This window comes from Balaenoptera acutorostrata, chromosome 7 (genome assembly GCF_949987535.1).
Source record: "Balaenoptera acutorostrata chromosome 7, mBalAcu1.1, whole genome shotgun sequence".
In the NCBI taxonomy this organism is placed as follows: domain Eukaryota; kingdom Metazoa; phylum Chordata; class Mammalia; order Artiodactyla; family Balaenopteridae; genus Balaenoptera; species Balaenoptera acutorostrata.
The window spans coordinates 108,250,902-108,275,163 of NC_080070.1; the positions used below are offsets into that span (position 1 = coordinate 108,250,902).

At 57.2% G+C, this 24,262-nt stretch overlaps 3 protein-coding genes across 16 annotated transcripts in view; 1 reads left to right on the plus strand and 2 right to left on the minus strand.

The window, feature by feature from the left end:
• The window catches only part of GCK (glucokinase), a 55,630-nt gene extending 51,275 nt beyond the window's left edge, over positions 1–4,355 (minus strand). The window contains exon 1 of one of the 2 annotated variants that reach the window (XM_007187710.2): positions 4,289–4,350. The gene's annotated coding sequence lies outside the window, so the exon portion shown is untranslated. Of the gene's footprint in view, positions 1–4,288 lie in introns of both variants that reach the window. The other variant, XM_007187711.2, reaches the window with a different exon arrangement.
• A 67-nt stretch (positions 4,356–4,422) lies between these two features.
• YKT6 (YKT6 v-SNARE homolog) lies at positions 4,423–13,864 on the plus strand. The gene is made up of 7 exons (XM_057549715.1): positions 4,423–4,700; positions 7,171–7,253; positions 8,456–8,556; positions 9,567–9,671; positions 9,961–10,026; positions 12,647–12,748; positions 13,571–13,864. The coding sequence occupies exons 1-7, from the start codon at positions 4,597–4,599 to the stop codon at positions 13,604–13,606; spliced, it is 597 nt and encodes a 198-aa protein (XP_057405698.1). The 5' UTR covers positions 4,423–4,596; the 3' UTR covers positions 13,607–13,864.
• Positions 13,865–17,717: 3,853 nt separating this feature from the next.
• The window catches only part of CAMK2B (calcium/calmodulin dependent protein kinase II beta), a 93,705-nt gene continuing 87,160 nt past the window's right edge, over positions 17,718–24,262 (minus strand). For all 13 annotated transcript variants that reach the window (XM_057550019.1, XM_057550014.1, XM_057550016.1 and 10 more), the window contains 4 exons: positions 20,384–20,459; positions 20,185–20,279; positions 19,778–20,012; positions 17,718–19,569 (listed from right to left, as the gene is read on the minus strand). In XM_057550019.1, coding sequence (XP_057406002.1) covers positions 19,780–20,012; positions 20,185–20,279; positions 20,384–20,459 — 404 coding nt within the window. In that variant the 3' untranslated portion in view covers positions 17,718–19,569; positions 19,778–19,779. The remainder of the gene's footprint in view (positions 19,570–19,777; positions 20,013–20,184; positions 20,280–20,383; positions 20,460–24,262) is intronic.

Here is a 24,262-nt window from a genome sequence, read left to right on the forward strand (position 1 = left end):
GGGGTTCGCTGACCTTTTTAATCTGGGCAAATCCCACTGCTTCTCCCAAGTGTCAAACACGAAGTCCTGGGCTTTGCTCTAACTGGATGGCCTGCTCTGCCGGTGTGGGGAGAAGGTCTGCATTGATTGGCTGAGACGAGGGTCAGGTGCCCATCTGTAGACCAATCTCTGAGGCAATAGGGATGGGACTATGTTGATTGGCTCAGACTTCCTGGCACGCATGTGGGAACAGGGATTGTGGGGCTGGAATGGGCTGGGGAAGGGGCTCTATCGCTTGCACTTTCAGATTCTTAGTCGTGACTTTTCCTTTATGATGACTCCCGTCCTGCTTTCTGCTCTCAGAGGTCCTGGGGACCAGGCTGCTGTGAGGCCCAGACTCCTCTTTCATGGTGGCCGGCTCTGCCCCTCTCCCAGGGCCTCTGCCTGCCCCACTTACCCCCTTCCTATTCTGCAGACTTTCTCCCACCTTCTGTGCAGGGCAGCACCACAGGAGTAAGAGTGCCTCAGATCAAGTCACCTGCCTAAGTGACCATGTATCCAGAGTGGGCTACACATCCATCCCTAGATCCGGAGCAGGGGAGGGGTGCCTGGTGGTACAAATACAGCTCCTGGGAAGCCCCTGCAAGAGAGGCAGCTCTGAGAGTGCCTGTCCCTCTATTTCAGGGAGCTCCCAGCTGCCTCCTGTCTTCCTTGGCTGTGATCTCTTCCTGCCCAGTGCCTCCAGGTAAACCTTATAGTGTACCCGGTCCTCTCCTGCTCTGTCATCTTCTGTTCCCTCTCTGCTGGTGGCAGAGCCATGTCTGTGCCTGTCTTCCCTGTGGCCTGGAGAACCGAGTGGGAGCACAGGACACGTGGGTAAGCAGTGGTGGTAGCGAGCAGCCTTCCTGGGGGCTGGGTCTGCTAGTAGACCCCGGTTGATGGCATCAAGTCCGTGATCCTTAGACTTGGTGAACTACTAAGAAGGTATAGGGAGGAATAACTCTCCTCTGCCCTCTTTGGCTCTCCAGCTGGGCCTAGGAACTAAACTGACATTAACAGGAGAAAAGCATACAGGTTTTACTTAAATTTTTACCTGTACAGAGGCGCCTTCACGAGAGAATGAAGATCCAAAGAAGTGACCAGAGAAAAAGCTTTTATACTTTTATAAAAAAACAATAAATTTGTGAAGAATTGACAGGACAGCGGGGTTGGGGGTCGGGAGAGTAAACTGCGGAGAAGTGACTAAGGAAAATGAGGGTTGGTTCAAAATAATCAGTATGTCAAAGCAACATAATTAAGGTGACATGCTCTGAACTCCTTTGGAGGCCTGACCACATTGGTGGCCCCTTTCCTGGGTAGGCTGTGGAGGCTGGTGTTAGGCTTAGAGTGAAAACAGCCCTGCTGCCCTGGCCTTGACTGGCCGGACAAGGGGGTACGGGGACCGAGGCCACGGAATGGCTGGTTTCCCCCCTGGGCTGGGCCTCCTGGAGTATGGCCCTCAGCCAGCTTTTATCCAGCTCCCTAGAGGGTTCCGCTGTGCAGCTACATTGAGCGCCTTCTGGGAGCTGAGCAAAGCCTCGAAGGTGGGTGGCTGCCTGCCTTGCCCAGTGGGGGCGAACTTAGAGAGCCTCAGCCATTTGTCACGGGCAGCCTTGTGCCAGTTCTGTCTGCAGGGCCCAGCTGACGAGGTTGGGGGGGCCAGGACTCCAGAGAAATGTGCCATCCCCACAAGTGTGGGTGCTGCATGCATGACGTCAGCGCCCTGCCCTACAATCTTTTCTATCCCCATAATTGCAGACTTACAGGACAGCTGCAAGAACAGTACAGGGAAACTCCTGGATACCCTTCGTCCTGACTCTTTAAATTTACCACATTTGCTTTACCCTCCATATGTATTATAGATCTGAACCCTTTAAGAGCATGTTTCAGACAGGATGTCCTTTTACCCCTGAGTACTTGGGTGTATTTCCTAAACACAAAGAATTCACTTACATAACCACAACACCATGAGCAAAATCAAGAAATTAAAACAGATACAATACTAATCTGCAATCTATAGACCTTCCTCAGATTTCAGCCTACCATCAAATCTCCACTTCCCACAGCCAGCAGGACACCTGTAACCCACCACGACCTCGCCTCCTTTTTGTCATGAATGATAACAATACACGTAATCATCATTGTTGTTACTTGTTAAACATCTACTATGACTAGGGCTTGGAACATAATGTCTTATCATTCCCAGCAACATGCTTAAGGAAAGGGTATTTTTCCAGTTTTACAGATGAAAGAGAGAAAGAGACTCAAGAGGAGTTAACGGTTTGTTCACTTTTGTGGTTTGTTGAAGTGCTGGGACTGAATCCAAGTTGGGTGACAGCTGGGGTGTTGGAGTGGAAGGTGGGCCTTGCTACTCAGTAAGATGGATGAGCTTGGGGAGTTGGTAACCACATAGGCCAAGCGAGGCTTTCTGGGGTGATGGAGGACAAGCAAGGCCAGAGAGGAGGGAGAGCGCTGCTAGAGCTGTGAAAGTTTGTTACGTGTTTTGGTGTTGACGTGTGCCTCTCAGAAGCAATTTCCTTAACCTGAATCTCGGTTTCTATGTCTCTAAGGTGGTAATAATATTTTCCTCTGTTTTTGTGAGGATTAAATGAGGACGCATATGGAAAAGTGCTTGGTGTAAGGGAAACTTCAAGACAATTACTATTATGTGTCATGTGAATACATTTAAATCTATTCCAACCCAACACTGTCCTCCTGATTCCTCCTTTTGTACGACTTTTAGTGGCAAAGGAAAAGGGACTTTGAGAACTGTCTTCAGAAATGGCTCTCAACCGCCCCCTAGAGGTCAACTATGTCAGCGCAGTCAGGATGGGGCTGCACTAACAGCTCTCCACCATCCCGTGACACTGGACTGGCGTTGGCCAAAGTCTGTTCTTAACGTTTAGTACCAAACTGGAGGGGATGTGGGAAAGCTCTCTCCACCCTCTGCACTTGGAAATAGCCAGGGAAGAGGGTCGGTGAGGAAGGTGCTGAGTGAAAGCAGGTGGTGGGAACTTCCTTCAGCCACAGGAGTATTTAGAGCAATGGTTCTCTAAGCCACTGCTCCCCAGGGTGCATTTGGCAATGTCCACAGACATTTCTGTATTTTTATTTTTATTTATTTGTTTGTTTGTTTATTTTTGGCCACACGGATGCAGGATCTTAGTTCCCGACCAGGGATCGAACCCGTGCCCCCTGCAGTGGAAGCTCAGAGTCTTAACCACTGCACGGCCAGGGAAGTCCCACCAGAGACATTTTTGGTTGCCAAATGGCCGGTGGGGTGCCACCAGCATCTAGTGGGTAAAAGGCCTGAGATGTTGCCTGCAATGCACGGACAGCCGCCAACAACAAAGAATTATCCAACCCGAAACAGCAACAGTGACAAGGTTGAGACACCCTGATTTAGGGTAATGTTTAGAGTGATGCTGTTGGTTTTTCAACTGTTACCATCTCTTTCCCATCATTTCAGATCTGGCTGCTTGTAGCATGATAGTTGTGTAACCTTTCTGCCAACTTCCAAACACCAAGGCCCTTTCACCTCTGTCCTGCAAGATGCTTTCAGATACCATACCATTTAACAAACAAGAAGCATGAAAGATGTACTACCCTTAGGGAACTGAGCCTCATTCTTCCCCATCCATTGAAAAAGCATTATTCCAACATCTCAAGCAAAATGAGGTTTTCCAAGTCACGGTAAGCCAAGCTGCTCCCTCAGTTTGGAGATGAATTTCTGCCCCTTTTGAGGTGAAGTGGCTCTGCTACTCTGTGAGGTCAGCAGTTTGGCTCCCAAATCAGTGGTTAGACATCTGGTTTCCCAGGTGGTGGGCAGGCCCAGGAGCCCTCACCCCTGCGGGCTTGTGCTGAAGGGACCTGTGTGACCAGGGACTTGCTCCCAGGCAGGCAGGAGGAAGGCGTGGGAATGGCAAGAGAGGACTCAATCATCTGAAAATGAGAGGCATGCCTTCACTTCCCGGCAGGCCCCTGCCCTTCACTCAGAAAGGAGATATGATTCACAAAACACTTTCCAGGGACAGCAGTTCGCCCATAAACCAAAGTCCCTCGTGTGGGGTTTACAAAGCCCTGGCGTGTGGGTGGGACTCTGGGTCTCACCGTTCGGAGGGAGGACAGCGCCGGGGGACACAGGCGACCCTACAGGACTCAGAATGGACCGGGAGGAAGCGAGGGGACCCTGGGAGAACTCAGGACGGCCAGGGAGAAAAGGACAGGCCCTCGCAGAGAGAAGGACAGCAGGGGAAAGCTAAACACTTACGAGCAGCGAGCCACCGGCCTACGAAAGCCCGGGGGGCGGAGACCGACCTCAAGCGCACGCGCAGCACTCTGCCCCGCCCCCTCGCCCGTGCTTCCGGCTGCTCCTTTCTGCATCCGGGGCACGAAAACCCTTCGTTAGGCCTCGGGCGGCGGCCCCTGACCGGAGCCGGAAGTGGACCCAGAGCCAGGCGGAGGAAGCCGGCGGTCGACCCGTCCGCAGCCGGTGGTGGTCTCGAGGGGCGGTGCCGCGCTGCTCCCTGCGAGCCGGTCCCGCGGCCAGGCGGGTAGCCGGCCCGAGGGCGCGGCGCCATGAGGCTGTACAGCCTCAGCGTCCTGTACAAAGGCGATGCCAAGGCGGTGCTGCTCAAAGCCGCGTACGACGTGTCCTCATTCAGCTTCTTCCAGAGGTCCAGGTAGGCGGGCCCAGGCGGGCGGCGCCCGGGCGGGGAGGCTCGGGGTCGGGGTTGGAGACGGCCCCGGAATCGGGGGAGGGCCGGGGCTCGGCCTCCCGCACTGGAGCCGGCGGGGACCTCTTCCTCGGCCTGCGGACTGTGCCTCTGAAGAATCATGTTTTTTTCGATCGCAAAAAGCCTTATTCCACCGTAGAATGTAATGCTGTAATCAGGGTTTTTCCAGATTTCTGTCGTATAAAAATTATTAGGGGGCTTTGAAAAAGTGCAGATTCCCCAGGTTCACTCAGATTTCTGGGTCCAGTGGAGGCTCAGCGATCTATATTTTAAACCAGCAACGCCCACTTAGTGATGCTGACCTAGGAAGCTTACGTGCCACACCTTAAGAGCCACGTTTGTATTATCTGGTGGGGCTTTCCAGCAATTCCGTATGAGAGATATTGGTATACTGTCCCATCTTATGGGTGAAGTCACTGAGGTCCCAAGAGATGGATACCAAACCAGCCAGGACTCCAGCGCAAATCGTACGCTCTTTATGGTTGGGCTTTCGTGGTACAGAAGGGTTCTACGGTGAAGATTTGGAAGGAAGCCTGGGATTGGTAGGGCATACAAGCTTTTGAACATTCGTGAGGCACTTTAATACAATCAGGTGTGTATTAGAATTACCACAGACACTTCCAGCCTGTTCGTGGGAGGGATGGGGGTGACTCAGGCACCAAAGGAGAAGGACCCTACGGAGTCTGGGTCTGTGGTCATCCAGTCTCCGGGTCTGGGGGAATCTGCAGTCTGGATTCTGTTTTCTGTTTTCAGCTGCTTCAGTGCGGCTGTTTTGTTCTTGATGAGAGTGGCTTACTGGCAGGATCTCAAACAATTCCTCTTGTTATTTTGTCGAAACTTTCTGCTTCTTTCTGGGTCCTTCTTGGTACTTCTTAGCTTTCTTTATCAGGACCTCTAGTCTCTGTTCTGTGTTGCTTCTTTTCTGTGATCGAACTTTGGGAGCTAACTTGGCTAATTCTGATTCTTTCACTTTTTCTTTTTCCCCTCCCCATGTATACTGAATATCCTCAGAGATTTCACTGTAGGACTTTCACCTCACTGCTTTGCGATACCCAGGCCAGTTTCAGATGATTAACACAACTGCGATACTGTAGGGACATCTCTACCAGTGCCTCTTAAAACAACACGTAGTCCAGCCGAGCTCATTGTTTTTCTCATAAGTCCTCTTCTCTTACATCCTGCCTGCCTCATGATTATCAGAACCCAAGCCTCCAACCTTCAAAGGGTTTTCCAGCTTTTCTGGCCCTTGTATGCAGACTCTCACAATGAATGCAGTTCTTCATTTGTCTAATTATAGTCCTACTCTAAGCTCTGTCGCTTTACTGCAAGGACTTCCTTATTTTCAGACTCTTCTCTAAGGGATCATTTTGATCCTATCACTCTCTCAAGATAATAATAACAAGTAATACTGTGCGCCAGATATCGTGCTAAGTGCTCATCTAATCATCACAGCAAATCTCGATTTACAGATGAAGCCTGGTGCAGTAAGTACCTTGCCCCAGAGGTCACACGTCTCATAAGTGGTGGAGCTGGGATCCCAGCCAGGGAAGTCCACTCCCGAGTCGGGAGTCCTCACTCATCTGTGTGGCTGTCCGTGCGGTTTCAGAAGTATCCACATCTGCTGGGGCTAACTGTGGATTCCACAAGTCAAGGCCCTATGCTGACGGCCCTTTACATGGCATTCCCAGTCGGAGGCTTCTTGTTAATTCCGCTTCCTCCACCTGGACCGTTGTCACCTGGGACCCTTCCATTCCGGCCACATGTCTCTGTTGGGCCCGTGAACCTCCTCCTCCCTCTCAGCCTTTGTGCAAGCCATTTTCTGTTTCCTCGTCTTGGCTGAGCTCTTGCCCTGCATTCCTTCCAGAGTGCCCTGGGCTCATACGGTGGATTTGCCCCAGCAGACCGGAGGCCTTGTTCTCTCAGAGCCAGCAGTCACTGCGGACATGTGTCGCATTGCATGGTTCAGCCAGTGGCAGCTGCCATAACTGACTGTGCATCCGCCGAACAGTTTTTGCCACTTATGTGATTCTGTCACAGATTTTACTTGTCCCCGCTTCTCAGAAGTTAGTGGAGCCTTGAAGAGAGGAGCTGGCTGTTGCTTCTCCACTGTGCCCCAAATCATACACTGACCAAAATGTTAAATTAAGTATAACCTGTAGAAAGTTCCCCAGAAGTCTGGAAGTGGTTTGTTTGAGCGAGCTAGGTAGCAAGCAGATGTGGTTTGAATGGTCTTGGTGATTTCTAATTACCTGTATTTGTGATCATTGACAGGGTGTTTATTATTTCTTCCTAAGGTTGGGAGGGAAAGAAATGAAACCAAGAAGCAGCGTCTCCTTAGTGTATACGCTCAGAGGTCCCTTTCCACTGTGTTGGGGACAAGGTGACAGGAACAGGTAATATGTGTTGTGTTTCTTAGCGTTCAGGAATTCATGACCTTCACAAGTCAGCTGATTGTGGAGCGCTCCTCGAAAGGCAGCAGAGCTTCTGTCAAGGAACAAGGTAAGAGGACCTGCTGCCTTGTGAGTGTGTGCTGGCCTGGCCGCCCCAGCTCAGGCAGCTCGGAGCTCCATCAGCAGGAGCGGTTGCCGCGTGATGGAGAGGGCTGCCAGGACCCCGCTCCTCTGCTAGCTGCTCTCTTCCCTCCTCCTCGTTTTCCTGTTACGCAAGATTCTGTGCCCACTGTTGGTGTCGAAGTTGCCTGGTTAAAATCACCCCCAAATGCTTGGGCTCGCTTAAGATTAGGGTCCGCCTCTCGGAGCAGTAAGCAGCCTTCCTGCTGTTTCCTCTTTCCCCTCGGGAGTTGTAGACATCTCGGGAAAGGATTTCCACCCAGCCCTGTGAAGGTAATACTGTATTCTGTGCTGCTTAGATTTTTGCCCAGGAATCTGGAAACTCATTATTTTTTCCTCCTGACCTTAGTTTTTTCTTCTTCATGATTCAGGATTCCTGTAAAAATTTTGAGGCATTTATTTTAGAGGCATTTATTTTAGAGGCATTTGGTGAGCTGTGTCATCCCTGAATCCTTTTAAAGTGACAAAAATTAATTTCAGGGATTGTGACTATTTTGCAGAAGCCCTTGTATAGACTACCTTTTGATAATTTGATGACTTCAGCACATGCTTGAGACACCAGCCAGTCGTGGCTAATTTTTTTCTGGATGGGCTTTGTCTCCTCCTCCCGTCCTGCCCCGTCCCCGCCAAGGCCCACCACAGAGTGGAGCAGGCTAGGTTGCTGTAATGAGGAAGGCTGAGGCCCTGACAGGTGATTTCTAAGAAAGTGGAGGCTGCTTGGCTTGGCCAGGGTTCCATCAGCTTGGGAGCGGAGCAGAGCCCAGCCTCAGAGGGCTGCAGCTTCCCAAGATACAGGCAAGCCTGACCTAGAGCTCAAGGATGTGACTTGGACATGCACCTGGGGCCCTGTTGCCTGGGATGTTTCTGCACCACTGGTGCTCCTTTTGACCCTGGCTTTGCACACTGGGCCTTGGGGCATTCACTCGCCCTGCAGCAGGTGTTGGGCCGCGCTGCCGTCAGAACTACACGCGCTGTCCTATGTGCAGGGCCTCACCATAAACCTCACTCAGAGCCGCTTCGTTGGCCCAGGAGGCAGGAGCCCAGCACTGTAACACTCTGACTGGTTTTGGTGGTGAGAAAGTCTAAAGCCCTCACGTCCCCCTCTGTGTGTCTGGCCTCTTGTCTCCCTAGAATATCTGTGCCATGTCTACGTGAGAAACGACAGTCTGGCGGGAGTGGTCATTGCTGACAATGAATACCCATCCCGGGTGGCGTTTACCTTGCTGGAGAAGGTGTGTCTGCCGCTCGGCTGGACTGTGTTTGGACAGACGAGCGTGGACTGGGGCCGGGAGTGACGACAGGGCCCACGGCGGAAGGGGCGAAATAGTGTGTCCAAAATCAACCTGTTCTCAGCTTTTCTCCTCACCCTAAACCAAGAGAGAGTCTGGGAGCCTTCCTAGTCCCGTCCGTCCCACCCCACCCTACCCCCTGCCCCTGCCGAGTTCTGCTTCTCACCCTACTAGTGTCCCTGGTGCTGCCTTGACTCTTCTTGTTGGCCACAGAGTCACAGCATCTCTCCTTCCGGGAGGGGGCCCTCGGGTCAGCTCTGGCTGTGCTTTTGCCCCTGTCACTCCTCTTGCTGGCTCTCTTCCTGCCTCTGCCCTCAAAGTCATGACTTTCATTTCTTTCTGAGCCACACTAGACTGCATGCTCTCCCCTCCTCCCCTCCTCCCCTCTTCCACTCCGACAGGCCCGTCCAGCACACACTGGGCCCCTCCCCACCTCTGTGCCTCTGCTCGAGGAGTCCCCCTGCTGGTCCATCGTGCAGTTACAGCAGCTTCTCTCCCGCTGTGGGGCTAGCGCCGCCTCATTCTTCAGTGTGTTTGTGTGGTGCTAATGATAAACTCCTCAAAGGCCCTGGCCTCACATCCCCCAAAACACTCATACACTTATAAGCACATGAAATCTGGTGGCTGCTTAAACTCAAAGGACCTAATTACCTTTCTGAAGAATTGTTTTGGAAAATTAGAGGGCCAATATCCTTTGTTCTGGAAATTCATAACCTGACAAAAGTGGAAATCTGTAGTTTGAAATTCTAATACTTTCATCATTCACCAGATGAGGTTCATATCAGGCTAGGCATCCTTGGTTTTTAATTCCCAGAATACAGAGGAAGGAGGAACTTGAGCTTAGATTTTCCCCTTGCCGTTAGCCATCCTCCTCTACCCTCCTGCCTGGGCCCTCTCTTTCGGATGAGCGCAGCAGAGGGGAGGGCGTGTTGCTGAGCTCCTCTGTCCTGCAGGTACTGGACGAATTCTCCAGGCAGGTCGACAGGATAGACTGGCCAGTTGGATCCCCCGATACCATCCAGTACGCAGGCCTGGACGGTCACCTCAGTAGATACCAGGTAGGGTGTAAAGACTGTGTGGCCCAAAGCTGCGTGAAACAGAAGAGCCGGCGGCCCTGGTGGCTGGGGCTCTGGGTGATGTGGGTGTTGCTGTCCTTTTGAAAAACGCAGGGACCCACATTAAGCCCTGGACCCGAGCTCCTAGGCAGGCTTTTGCTTCTCCATCATGTGGTTAAACAGCCTATGGTTTTTCACTTCTGGAAGTGTGTCCAGCTCACTTGGCTTTGAGCCCTGTTTCCAGGCGGCCACTCCAGTCCTGACATCGTTTTTATTGTTGGTTCTTTCCTAGAACCCCCGAGAAGCTGACCCCATGACTAAAGTGCAGGCTGAACTAGATGAGACCAAAATCATCCTGGTAAGTAAGTAAGTAGGAGAGCAAGTCCCCAAACTGAGGGGCAGAAAGATTTGCCAGTAGTCAAGCCCGCGCAGCTGACGCTTGTTTTAGTTGTAGTCAAAGCGCTTTTCTGAAAGTGGTGTTTGCCCACCTGTCCCCGTGCATCAGAGGCCTCAAAGCCAGACTCACTCAGACAACCCCAGCAGGATCCCTCCTGCGCCCCGTCTTGGTTAACGGCACCCGTTGTTTGAGGGACCCAGCATATTCCCATCCCCACTCCCTGTCTGGGTAGTTACTGGGTTCGGCGGGTCTGAGTTCTGTGGTCCTGCCTCTGCGGTGTCTGCCTTAGCTTGAGCCACTGCCCGGCAGGCGCCTCCCTTTCAGGGTCTGGGTCTCGGCGCAGACTGAGGCTCACCCGCTCTGACTAAATACAGGCCCAGAGTTGTCAGAATCAGGCCTGTTTTAGAAGAGCGGGAACCCTGCATTTTTAACTGAAATCTGGTTTGTAATTGCTGCTTCAACTTTTTTTTAAAACTCTGAGCTACCTTTGGCCCTCGAGCAGTACTGGCTTTGATTCCTGGGGCCTCTGCCTCTGACTGGACCCCTGGCTTCCCACCTCCCTCCAGTCTGTCCACTAGACAGTAGCTGTTGATCTGTCACTCTTCTGCCTGAAGTCCTTCAGCAGCTCCCAAGTCAGCTCCAGGATAAAGTGCAGGCTCCCTGACGTGGTCCCGTACCCTGGGCCCTCCCTCCGTTTCCTGCCTGCCTCCTGCACAGGCGCCCCGCACTCAGGCCACCAGGGTACTCGGAGGCTGTATGGGCCCTTTCTGAATGTCGCTGCATTGTCACTGCACGTTTACGTGAAGCCTGACTCGTGTGCGAGCTCCCAGGACTGGGAGCTTATCCTGATCTTTACGCCTCTGCTCACAGGACAACGCCCGGCTTAGGCTTAGGGCAAGGGCTTAGCTGGTGCCCGGCAATTAATGGACGCCTAAGTAGATGGATATAAAACCCAGGAAAGGGGACTTCCCTGGCCGTCCAGTGGTTAGGGCTCCGCACTTACACTGTGGGGACACAGGTTCGATCCCTGGTCAGGAAACTAAGATCCCGCAAGCTGCGCAGCACAGCCCCCCAAAATTAAAATAAAACCCAGAAAAGGTGCCGAGACAAATACTACCCCAAATATAAAACTCCTACCAACGCTGGCTCAGCTTTCATGCACGTCTGCGTCTCCTGGGGTTGGACTCAGGTCTGGGGCAGGGCCCAGGAGGCTGTGTTCTATAAAGAGCATCCCAGGGGCTCCAAGCCTAGGTCTGCTAAACCACGCCTTGGGTAACGTTTTGGGGCTTTGGAATGAAAGTTAGATGTGACAGTTTTCCGGCACTTTTCTGTCTTTCGTGACATGTTTCTCCACGTTTCCTAACCGAGCCCTGTCTCTGCCTTCTGCTGCTTCAGAACCTGCGCACGTGAGCACCACAGAGCCGGGGGACACACGCTCTCTGTCTTTCCTTCTCTCTCCACTGCACAGAGCAGATGGGTCCTGGACACCCAGCCCATTCTGGCTGCAGTGATAAAATCTGGATTACTGGTTATGCTACCTTTTATCCCATTCATGTCTTGAGCCAGTTAACTTTTTTTTTTTTTTTTTAATTTTTATTTATTTATTTATTTATTTATTTTTGGCTGTGCTGGGTCTTTGGTTCGTGCGAGGGCTTTCTCCAGTTGCGGCAAGTGGGGGCCACTCTTCATCGCGGTGCGGGGACCGCTCTTCATCGCGGTGCGCAGGCCTTTCACTATCGCGGCCCCTCCCGTCGCGGGGCACAGGCTCCAGAAGCGCAGGCTCAGCAGCCGTGGCTCACGGGCCCAGCCGCTCCGCGGCACGTGGGATCCTCCCAGACCAGGGCTCGAACCCGTGTCTCCTGCATTAGCAGGCAGATTCTCAACCACTGCGCCACCAGGGAAGCCCCGAGCCAGTTAACTTTTTATGGTGGAAATCTGAGTTGCTCAGCTGTGTGTAGAGATAAAGGACATTTTTGCTCACTCCTCATTCTGTGCCGTTTCACATGTGCAAAGCTAGGTTCGTGCCACTTGCTCTGAAGAGGCCTCTGAGGGCCTTGCAGCTGCCCTAGCAATGGCCGTCTGGGGTGGGAGTGAGTCGGCCACTTCCTGATGGTCCTGGCAGCAGGGCTGGGGGCTCTTCTGAGGGCCTCCGTCCCTTCACCCATTCAGAAAGGGTCTGTCTGCACTGCCTAAGTGCAGAGGTGCTCTCACAGAATTGACAGTGATGCGATTTAGACACAGTTCCCCTGGGGGAACAGGAAGCGTTTTGTGCAGTAGGAATGTGTGTGTATAAATACAGGCGTAGGTGATCCCTCCTGGACTGTGGCTGTCTGAGCCTGTGCTGCGGAGGATTTGGGGGAAGTGCTTTATGTCCCAGTTAGAACCTTCTAGATTCTCCAGGAAGGTCACTAGGTCCTGTTGCCTCCACAGGTCTGGGACACTGTGTCTTGATGCGGTGTCCCAGTTATGGGGAGGGGCCCAAAGGAAGTGCTTTCCTGTGACTGAGCTTCACCGGGGGGCTGGCGTCTACTCACTTTGTGAACAGAGCAAAGCGTCCTTTTCTGTTTTTCTTCTTGTCCAGCACAACACCATGGAGTCTTTGTTAGAGCGAGGCGAGAAGCTCGATGACCTGGTGTCCAAATCCGAAGTGCTGGGAATACAGTCTAAAGCCTTCTATAAAACGGTGAGTACGGCCCGGCTGCTCCCGAGTACCCCTTCCCGAGAGCAGTGGCCGCGTGCGCCCCGCTAAGCAAGTCTTCCTTGGAACGGTCAGTCATGTGGCCGGTCAGTAGCGGCAGGTTCACTGGGGTGCTGTGGGAGCCTAGGCGCGCAGGGGCCTTGCCCCGCCCTGCCTCCGGGCCCCTCCCCCGGGAGGCCGGAAGGGTGGGCCCCGCATCCCTGCTGTCTGCCGAGGAGCAGCAGTGCACCGCCTTCCCAGAGTTTCTTACGTTCCTAGTTAGCTTCCCTTCAGCTGAAGGATTTCAGTTTGAACAGCGGGGGCGCTGCCTTTACTTGCTCCATCCACACACACGTTTGCTCACGTGTGCCTTGGAGGGCGATGCCAGTGGGGCTAGGGGGCACCTGCGAACAGGAGGCGAGAGGGAAGGTAACGGAGGCCCCACACACCAAGTGTGAACCTCTCTGTTCTCTGAAGACATCCTCAGTAAGAAACACCCCTGTGGGTTCAGATAGCTTTACGGGGAGATGGGGCCGGAGCAGAGGAAGAGACTCAGCCGACCCGACTTGCGTTCCTGTTCTTTGTACTTGGCTTAACAACAGGAAGTTTACTTCCTTACTGATAGCGTTAACGGAAGGCGGACAAAATAACGTCAGGGGTATGAACTGCTCCTGGACAGCTTCGCTCCAGGCGTCGCAGACGGGCCGGTTCTCCCTCTCTCTCCTTGCGATTCCCGGAGCCCCCGGTAAAGCCGCCCGATCCCCGCGGACCTCCCAGTGCTACGTGTGCCGAGGTCCACCTCTTCAGCTCTTCTTTGTCTCTTTCCAGGCCCGGAAGCAAAACTCGTGCTGTGCGATCATGTGACAGCAGCCAGCAGAGGCCCCTGCGCTGGAACGCCACCGTTACTCACATCGGAACTGCAGCCCCCAGGGAGCAGACCCGCCGTGGCACGACCCGAGTGGGACAGACTCAACTTTGGCTTTGGAGCTCGTGGGAGGAACCGAAGGGTGGAAGGGACCTGGGGGTGGGGAACGTTCAGATTCACATGTCTAGTAATTTGAGGCCCCCTAAACGTGTATTTTGGGGCCGAATGAAACCATAAAGCTCAGTGACTCCTGTAGATGCTGCAGGGCTCGTTTCTAACCCCCTGGGAAGGACGTGTGCAAGGCCCACGGTGGGGTCAGAGGCAGCTCTTTGTTGCTCTTCAGTACACCTTTGGGTTTTATCTGTATGCTAGCTGTGTTAACACTCCTGTGAGTGGGGTGCCCTGACCACAGGGCTGGGGCGGGACAGCCGCTGTGGGCCACGGTGGGCGTGGGGGGCGCCGATGGGGGCTCGGGCCAGTGCATCCACGTCGGGAGGACACAGCCACTGGGCTTCACGAGTTCTGAGACCTTGTTTGCGCTCCTGCTGCGATTGACTTTCTGCAGAGCCCGTCCAGCGAGTTCCACAGAGATGCCTTGGAAGTGGGGGAGGGGCGCCTGCCCCGACTTGCGGTTTGGCTTTGAACATCTGGATCATAGCAGGGTGTGCTGTAGGCTCTCATGAACAGGTTTCACTTGCCTTTCTGGTGACAAGACTGTCCTGACAATCACCTGGGACTTAAACATGTCTTAGCAAGTGACCTTTACTGTGGCCACCACTACCAGGCACCAAGAGAAGGTGCCAGCCAGCCCGGGGGCTCCCAGCACCCCACTTACGGTCTGAGCCTTCCACACTGCAGCCCAGCCCCCTGCCCCGCCCCCAGCCCCCAGCAGCACGAGGCCCATGGCTCTGAGGCCCAACCCTGGAAACAGACACGCAGAGCAGCCCAGGCAGTGGCCCGGGGGGCTCTGGGCCCTTCTCAGCCTCTCTGGTCCCTCGGGCCCTACTGCCATGTTCCAGACTGCTTCCTGGGGCCCTGCTGTGCTTCTTGAGGACACAAACTCGGGATGCCCCTGCAGGACTCAGTTTCCGTGGAAGCCCCTGCTGAGGTGGTGTCAACCAGTGTGGTCTCGTTCCTGGGTGTCCTTCCCTGCGCACTCTGTTCTTGCCCTAACTGGGAGGTCCCACTGCCCCGACAGGAAGTGCCAGCGGCCGCGAGTTCCCTCACTTGGGCCAGAAGGTGGGATCCGCGTGGCTTCCGAGGACCCCAGCTGAAGACATTTACCTGCCAGCTGCCCTTCTCTGGGCGTTACATTGGCCAGAGGACTTTGGCCTAAAATCAGCCTGCCCGCTTGAGTCCTGCTGCCGCGGGTGCCCCTGAGAGGCGCACACCCAGCCTGCTCGCTGGCGTCTGAGGTGGCCGTGATGTCCCCTTAGGAATGATGGAGCTTTGTCTGACTGACTCTCCTCCCACTTCGGAGGATACTGGGGAGGAACTGGGGGTGGGGCTGGCCGAGACCCCGCATCCGGCATTTCCCCAGCTCCTCTTGTATTCTAATGTTAGGTCGTTTGGCAAAGTGTATTTTAGTAACTGCCGCCTAACTTTTTCTCTGTGTTCTGTTTGAAAGGTTCCTATCTGGATAAAGTTGACTTTTGAAAATCCAAAATAGTCCTGTGCTTTGTTGGAGCCCCAGGGACCCCTTTCCGCGGGAGCCCTGCCCCTCCGTGCTGTGCGCCTGCAGAGCTTGGGGTCCCCCCTCTCCTGGGGCAGTTCCTGTCGGGGGAGACAGCATCTCCCTTAACCCGCCATCCGCTGCTCCCCTCCCTGCCAGGCCCAAGCAGTCATCATCTCCCCTCAGACTCTTCTAGCAGGAAGTGGGTGACGGAGCCGCAGAGCAGAGAGAAGCCCTGCTCTGAACCCTGTGACCTGGTCCTCGCTACACCTGGGAAACCTGCCTGGAAGGCTGCCTCAGCCACAGAGCCAGGGCCACGCAGACGGGAACTCCTCTGGAGCAGGGTGTCTTTGCTGGGGTGTGGGAGCTCCCTGTGCTCCCCGCATCCTTGCAGGCCTGGGACTCTCGTCCTAGTTAGGGAATGTCCTCGGCAGCTGGTCATCAGACGGTCTGCAAACACTTCTCAGTCTGTCTCTTCACTGGCCTGGGGCCTGTTTTCAGCCTTACTTCTGACATCGGAATAGGGAGCAGCGTGGGCATTTCCGGCTTTTCCTGCTCAGAGGACCCGCCAGGGCAGGGGATCTACCCGTGGCCCAGGGAGCTTTGCCCAAAGCAGGTGCTTTTTAAAATGACAAGTGAAAGGCCCTCTCACTGACCTCCCTCTGCCCGTCCTGCCGGCCCTGCTCTGGGTTTTGGAGTCCTGGCACGCCTCAGGGTTCAGAATCAGCAGTGGGTGGGGTAGGGGGAGGCGGTGGCGGGTGCCTGGAGGGAGGCCTGGCCTGGAAAGGCTCCTCGGATTACAGCTGATAGGTGAGTGGAGCCCTAGATACTGCAGCGGCGGGGACAGACTCCACTCGCGGGCTCTGTCCTAGATTCTCTGTGCCCGGCTCTCGGATCCTCCGAGGTGCTCCCTGTGCAGCCCTCCCTCCTGCCTGCACACCTGAGGGCCCCTGCCGGGTACTGCCCACGGGGCCGACAAGCTGGCATCGAGGGCCTCCTGGCCCATCTGAAGGTGCCTGCAACCAGATGCCGAGGCTGGAGGAGGAGACCTGTTCTGTCACAGTGGACAGGACTGAGCTGGCCCGAAGCGGCAGCCGTCTCATCAGAAGTCACTTGGACCCCCTGGGTGGGTGCGTTTGGTGTATCAGATTGTTTTGAAGCCTGTATTTCTCTGCTGAGTAAGCTCGAGGCGTAAGGTACAGACAGGCAGCAGGGTCTGGGGACCAGGCGTGGAGGCGAGGCTGCCCATCTCCACAGGAGGGTGCCTCTGGGGTACCAGCAGGGCTGCCCAGGGTCTGCCTGGGAGCGAGGTGGACCAAGAGGCCTGCGGGAGAGACAGCAGAGCACAGGCAGGCCCCAGCAGCCCTCGCCCGGCGGGGCCTGAGTGTGTGCGGCCACGAGGGCAGATGTCCGGAGGGCCAGGCGACCATGCATCCACGTGTCCATGCAGCAGTGTGGTCATGCGGCCACGTGGTCAGACAGCCGCGGCACCAGGTTGCCATGCGGCTCTGTGGTCAGGTGATCAGACAGGCCAGGCAGCCATGTGGCCAGCGCTCACTCAGCCGCACAGGCCGAGGGTGAGTGTTCCCGAGGGAGGCCCAGCAGGCTTTTGTGTCCCCCGCTGTAGGGGTGCCATGGGCAGCCAGGTGACGCATCCCTCCATGCTGGGGCTGAGCTGCAGAGGGAAGGCCTGGTGGGGACCGCCTGGCTGTGCCGACCCTGGGCCCTCCCTCCCTCCCTCCCTCCCTCCCCTCAGTCTGGGACCATCCGGGAGCCTCTGTACCTGGCATCCTTCTGTCCCTCTGGTCTCTCCTCTGGGCTCCTGCTGTTCGGGCCTCCTCGCAGAGCCTCTCCGGGCCCCCGTTGTCATCGCCTGCTCTGTCCTCTTTGCATCTCAGCAGCCACTGCTCTTCTGCTTCTGACGTCAGTGTCTGACATCCACGCTGGCCTGTGTGCCGTCTACATGCCGTCTGCACAACTCAGCGTGAGGGCCCACAGGAGCAGCCAGGGTTGGCCTCGGGCACCGCGTGTTCCAATCAACGCGCACGAAGAACGGATGGGTGGAGGGAGAGACCGGACAGGGCAGCAGGCCTTGGTCCTGCGGCTCTTCCCACATAGATCCGCTCTCCCGGCCTCATCTTCAGAGACCACTAGGGTGGTGGGAGAGGTTGGGGGCGTGGGGACTCAGGGGTCTGTCCAGGGCTGACAGCGGCCTCAGTGGAACCAGAGGTTGGGGTGGGGACAGCTGGCAGAGCTTGACCTGCAGCGGCACGGAGGGGCCCCACCTGGGCGTGCCGTCCACCGAGACGGGCTCGGGAACAGACGTCTGGCCTAGGGTTTCTGCAGCCTGGCCAGCCCGGGGCCCACACGGCGAAGGGACCTGCCGTGAGGTGAGGGGTCGGCAGGGTCCTGGCATAGAGCACGCGGATGCACTTGAAGCAGTTTGTCCTGTTTTCCTTTTATTTGCAGTTTCCCGAGACAGAACAAAATAATAATTTTGTACACTTACAAGGCTCAGAAAGAAAAGACAATGAAACTCAGCAAAAAGAGAGAAGAGGAAAGGCCGGCCAGCACCGCAGGCAGCCGACCCTCTGCAGGGCGGGCTGGCCGACGCTGCCACACCGCGAACATCTAGCTAGAAGAGCGGGTGTGGCTTGCTCATGAGGGGTCATGCAAAAGAACTATCCCCCAGAAAAAAAAATCCCCAAATTATCCCAGACAGGCAGCTCCGTGGAGAGAAGGGGGAGAGGAGGGGAGGAGGCCCCAGGAGGCAAGGGTGGCCGGGCCACACACTGTCCACGGCGGGCCCTGCCGCTGCCCGAGGCCCAGGGAGCCTGGTGGATGTTCACCCCGCGTCCATGGGTGGGGACAGCTGTCCTGAGCACAGCCGCGGACGGGCAGGTGAGCATCCACTCTGAGTGTCTGTCGATGGACAGTCCCCTTGGAGACCAGCATCCTGTGTCCTGTTCCCCACTCCGGGCCCCTCCCTTGGCTTGATTGCGGGGGAAGATAAAGAAAATCCGTGTTGAAAACAACATGAGTTGAAGAGGGCAGGTACTGGGGCAGGGGGTCCTGCACCTGCGATCACGGCCCCTGCACCCCCCAACCACGGCCCAGCGGGCCAGCTCAGACCCACTCGCACACCCAGACGACGGCCCTTGGCTCTCTCTGCCGCCCCCTGGCCACGTGGCCCATCCCGGAGGCTCGCCACAGTGCCCGCCAGCACGCAGGGGGACCCCAGGTGAGCCCAGCCCGCCTTCTCCCAACCCCAGGGGTCCCTGTCACACGCAGCCCCGTGCGGCCCTCCGCTCCCTGCTGCCCTGGGCCCAGACCCCAAAAGCGCAGCTTCCTTCAGCAAACACCTGCCTGGACTCTGCCTCGGCCTGGGAGCCGAAGGCACCCACCCGCCTCTGACCCCTCTCTCCTTCCTGCCCCACTCCCACACGGGGGGAGGGGGAGGGGGGCAAAGAGGGAGAGGTGCCTGAACAGAAGGGAAGCCAGCCCCGGGGTCCCCTGCACACTGGGCCGCAGCCAGCAGCGTCCTCTCGGCATGTCTCTTGCCAGGCGTGAGGTCTGAAAATAAGGGGTGACCCCCCTGCACCCCCTGCCCGACCCAGTGCACCTCCCTGGCTCCGACAGGGCCAGAGCTGGAGCCCTGGGCCCGCAGGGCCTTCTCCGAGGGCTCGCATCCTCCCAGAGGGGCTGGCCCAGCCTCTGCACTGCTCACCCATGCCAGGGACACCGGGAGCTCGCACCTGCGCCTTCTCGGGGAGGAGAGAAGGGAAGGGAAGCAGGAGGGAGGACAGCCATGCTCAGCCCCCCCAGCCCCTCCCCAGACGACACCTGACACTCCTGACAAGGAGCCATGCGCGGCAGGGAGGATGCAGACGCGTAGGGGTGGGCGCCACCTAGCAAACACTGTTCCTTGGGTGGCAGGCCCCTGCGGACAAGTTCACTGCCCCGGCCGGTCCCTGGAGGAGGCCAGGAGCAGACGGACACGTGGAGCTTGGGCGGGGAGCGGCCGGAAGGTTCGAAGCCCCACAAACGCCAGGGCTTTTTACAGCTTTTTCCCTTGTTTCGTTTTTTTTTCCGTTTCATCCGACATCAATTTTGTGTGTGCGGCTGTCGTCTTGTTTTTAAAAAGAAATCACATCTGGTCTTGGTTTTCTGCAGACACAGGCACCAGGGAAGGAACGAGGCAGACACAAACATGCGACAGGCAGGCCGTGCGCCCGAGGGCAGCTGGGCTCCAAACACCGAGTCTGTCCCGTGAAAGCAGCCGCAGCAGCTCTGAAACGGGGCGGGCCGAGGGCGGGCAGGTCAGCGTCGGGCGGCCGCTCTCCGTCTGACTCGGGTTTGGTGTCTGCAAGGTGGGCGCCTGCGGGGCCGCCCGGAGAGGAGCCTGGAAGCCCTGACCCGGCGCCCCCGCCCCCCTACCACCACGCTCGCTCGCCTAGCCACCGCTCTCCGCAGCCCCGCCTCCCCCGAGGGCGCTCACCTTCACTGCAGCGGGGCCACGGGCGCCCCCGAGCAGTGGAAGTGCACGTTCTGCCACTTGCCGTCGCGGCGGTGCCACACGCGGGTCTCCTCGGACTGGCTGGTGCGGGGCCGGCCCTGCCCGTCAATGTACTGCGTCAGGCGGATGTAGGCGATGCACGCAGCGTCCTCGCCGATGACGTGCACGTGCGGGTTCAGGATCGTCGTGTGGATTGGCTTGCTGTTCTTGGCGAGCACTGTGGGCGGGCAGGGACTTGGAACCACGCCCCCGGCGCCGCTCCGCCAGCCCGGCCACCCCTCCCCCTCCCGGTGGGGCGGGGACGGGACAGGGCTTCCCTGGGCGCCTGGCTGGGGGCCCGTGGGCTCCCCGGGGGTGCCGCCCTCTTCCTGCCGCCGCCCCGCACTCACAGTTCTCGAAGTAGAATCTGTGGAAGTCCATCCCTTCAACCAGGTTGCCCAGGGCTTCGGGCTCAAACGAGGTCAGGCCTGGGTCACAGATTTTCCTGGGGGGCAGACCCAGGTGAGGAGGGGCCCCTCAAAACCCGCCCCTTCCGTCCACCCCCTCCCACCCCGCGGCCCCAGGATGGGCCCAGGAGCCCTGACTCACGCATAGGCCTCAAAGTCACCGTTGTTGACGGCCTCGATGAGCTGCTCCGTGATCTTGATGATCTCCTGCTTCCGCGCTGTGGGGGACAGCCGCCCAGTGACCCGCGCGCCACCCCCCTGCAGCCCCGGGGGGTCCCTCCCCCTCCAGGACAAATTCTGTCTTATTTGTCTTAAATACAACATCCCTGAAAGACGGAAATACTCCATCCAGAGTACAAAAGGTCTGGAAGAGGCAGGAAGGGGAAGCCAAGCCTGCCATGCCCCAGTCCCTCCGGCTGTATCCCCTGGGTGCTCGGCAGCTGCAACACTGTGACCAGACTTCCCAGCTCCTGCCCGCCCCCCGCCACGGACATTGCTCTCATAGTCCTTCTTGGGGAGGCGGCTGTCTGCTCAGGGCGGGCTCACAAAGCAGGCAGGGGATTGAAGACTGCAGGGCCAGGCCTCAGTGCAAAGGCCAGGGAGCCGGGCCCAGGGGAAGGCAGAGTGCAGGCCTCACTGCCCTCTCTCCCTGGAAGGCCGCAGGCTGCCGCCTGGCCTTCCGCCTCTTCCAGCCCCCACCTGTTTGCCGTCCTGGGCCCCCAGGCCAGTCCTCCGGCATCACCTTTCCATCCTGCACCCTCCACCTGAGGCCCTGGGCCGGCAGCCTTCTCCGGGTTCCTGCCCACTTGACCTCTGGTCCTAGACAGACCCAGTCCCCCGGGTGCTCGCCTGGGGGGCCCTTTATCTCTTTAACTACCATTTATTTTCAGGCAGAACATTTTAAATACATGGAAAAAGCAGAAAGAATAATACAGCCCACAGCCTGCTGATTCAAATCTGAACCATTTTCATACATGCTATAGATTTCTTTTCAAGAAATAAAACCTTCCAGATAAAGATGCAGATGCCTGTGTTCCCCTGAATCTTGTTCTTCACTCACTCTCCCCAGAGAAGTACCATCCTGAGTGAGGTGCTTAACCACTTCTGTGCAGATATAGAAACACCCAAAGGCACACAGGAAACACACACGAGCGTGCACACAGGCATAAACGCATCCACACGTGGTGATTTCTTAAAGCAGTGATAACGTGCCAGTGATAAAACTCAGACCCAAGAAGGCCACCGAAAGCACGATCCCAGGAGCTCTGTCCCACAGTTCCCTCCCCAGTCACGGCCACACCAGCTGCACATGTCTGCACACTCCCAGCACGGGTACTCGTGTCCCCCCCACTCCCAGCAGCACATCGGGACCACAGACTCTCTGCACAGCCACTCCTGTGGGATGGGCATCCCCACTCAACCAGGCCTAGTGATGGGCATCTGTAGGTCTCCAGTCTTCAGCTGCCAGAGCAGCCGGGACCAGCACACGCGTGAGTTGATCTGCAGGCTACATTCCCAGAGCGCGGGTTGCCAGCTCCAAAAGGGCGCAGTTAGCATTCTGAAGCATGTGCCCACGGCCCTCCCATCAGCACCTTCGGCTGTCTGGGTGCTCACTTCCCCAGGCACCCAGCTAGCAAGTGGACAGAGTCCACGGTAGAAGATGCTGCCTGCTGCGTGCGAGCCCAGGCGTGCCCGTGTCTGAGCTGGGAGCCTGGGTCGTGCCACACCAGCTCTGGACAGTGGCTGCAGGGTGAGCTCCATGACACCCAAGGGTGTCATGGTTGAGTGCATGCATGAGCATATGTGTGTGTGTGTGCGCACCTTTGTGCACACGTGCGCAGGTGAGAGTGTGGGCACATGGGTATGTGTGTGTGTGTTTGCAGTGCGTGTATGTATGTGCACACCAACCCGCAAGCATGTGTGGGCTTCCCCTATCTAAAAGACACCCTCTCTCTGGACCTGGCAGCGCTTCTGCTGGTGTCCTGTTTCTGATCCTCACCGAACTCCATGTCTGGACTATATAGCAGGGTTTGGGCTTAAGGCTGTCCCTGCAGAACCCGAGCCCCACCTTGTCTGGTCAGCCCTGGAAGCTGGCCTCCAGGAGGCGGGCTGTGGGCCCAGCTGCCCTGATGCCCCACGTCCACCTGCAGAGCTCTGTCCCAACACAGACACGTGCAGGCCGGCCTCTGTCCTCACCCTCTGGATATTTCACACCTCCACCCACACACCACTCCCTCCCTCGCCCATCCCATCACACTGCGTCTCCCCTCTCAGTGCTTCCCCAGCAGCCTGCCCACCTCTCCGCCTTCTGCCTGGGCGTTTCCCAATTCTGGGCAACCCTCTCTCCTCTGGGACCTCATCCACCCCCATCCCCAGTTCACCTGTCACCTCTGCAGAGGTGGCCTCGAGCTTCAGGCTCTGATCGCCCCCCAGTGCAGCCTGGTTCCCCCACCAGACCCCGCCCAGAGGGCCGGGCCTGGGCTCGCCCGAGGGCAGCACCCAGTCCCGGTCACTTCCGTCCCTGCCCAGGGCGGCCCGTCACCCGGGACCTCGCCGCCTCCCGCCTGTGGCACCAGGTCCAGCCCCTGCTCAGGAGCCCCCAGCTCCCACCTGCGATTTACTCTGTCAGCTCCGGGCCATCCTGCTGATCTTGCCAAGGGGACGTCTGCACACCCCGACACCCCGACACTTGTCAACCCCCCTTCTTCACAGACGTCGTGAGCCACCCCCGCCCCACGTGAGCCCTCAGCCAACAGCCTTGCAGCTGGAATTGAGTGACTCTTTTTCTGTTTTGTTTCCCGTGCGCTCTGATTTTACAGTCACCTGCTGCACTGTGGTGAGCTGAATCTTCCACTTAATGAAGTAATATTGAGCGTTTTTAAACAAAGCGTAATTAAAAATGGAGTCAGTATAAAGAGAAAGAATTAAGTAAATAGAAACCTAGGGTCACAGCACACATTGTAAAGTCTGAAGTTTAGGAAACAGCCACCACGTCCATTCTGCATATGGGAAAGCTGAGGCCACACGAGCCCAGTCACAGCCCAGGAGTGGGCTGGACGCTCCTGACCCTCGGAGAGGCTGCCGCCCACGTCTAACCCCACGCTTCGGAGCAATCCTTCCTCCCCCAGTGGCATGCTGTGCAAAGGGACTCCTGGGGGCAGGGGTGACGCTTGTTATTGAGGACAAGTCTTCCCCACCAGGCAGCTCCGGTGACGGAGCTGAGGTCTGGCTTGAAGTGCAGCCCCCATGTCCCATCCAGCTCTCCTGGGGTGAGCTAACAGGCCAGGGAGGCCCGGCCACCGGCAAAGGTCCAGGGGGACCCCAGTGACCCCAGGTTGACCCCAAGCCCTGTCCCTCAGCAGCTGCAGGGGCACCAGGATGCCCCCAGCCACCCCAGGGAGGCAGCTGCACAGGATCAGCCTGGATTGTGCATAATCCCCGATCATGGAGAACACGGCCCCGGCCAGTGGGCACCGACCCCATTTACACGCTGAGACAGCTGGCGGGGACGTTCCCGGGAAAGGAGGCTACTCACGACCCAGCCCAGGGATGGCCCTCTGCAGCCCGGGCCTCGGTGCTGGGAGGGGCCGATCCCTGGTCCCAGAGCTGGAGCGGGGGCACCCCGGCTCTGGCACTCACCCACTCAGCCCACTGAACACCAGATATCACCCCGCAACGGCCCCTCAATAAGTCCCTTCTCCGGGCCGGCCCGACCCACGTTCCTTCACCCGAGGACCCTCACACAGTCCTATGGAGCTGGGATGCTGGGAACTCCGGGAGAGAGGAGGGTGCCCATCCAGGCACGAGGACCGCTCTCCCTGAGGGAGACTGATGGGGGGCCCCCCTGCCCTCGGTGCCCCCCAGGGCTTTGCGTCTGCCCCTCCCTTGCACCCTGCAGGCCCGGCCACACCTGCCGAGTCCAGGCCCCTAGGCCCCCTCCATTCAGTGCTGGTCACAGCACCTTCTGTGGCCGCACCTCCTGGAGTCAAGCTCAGGACAGACCCCTGAAGGGGCGAGCCAG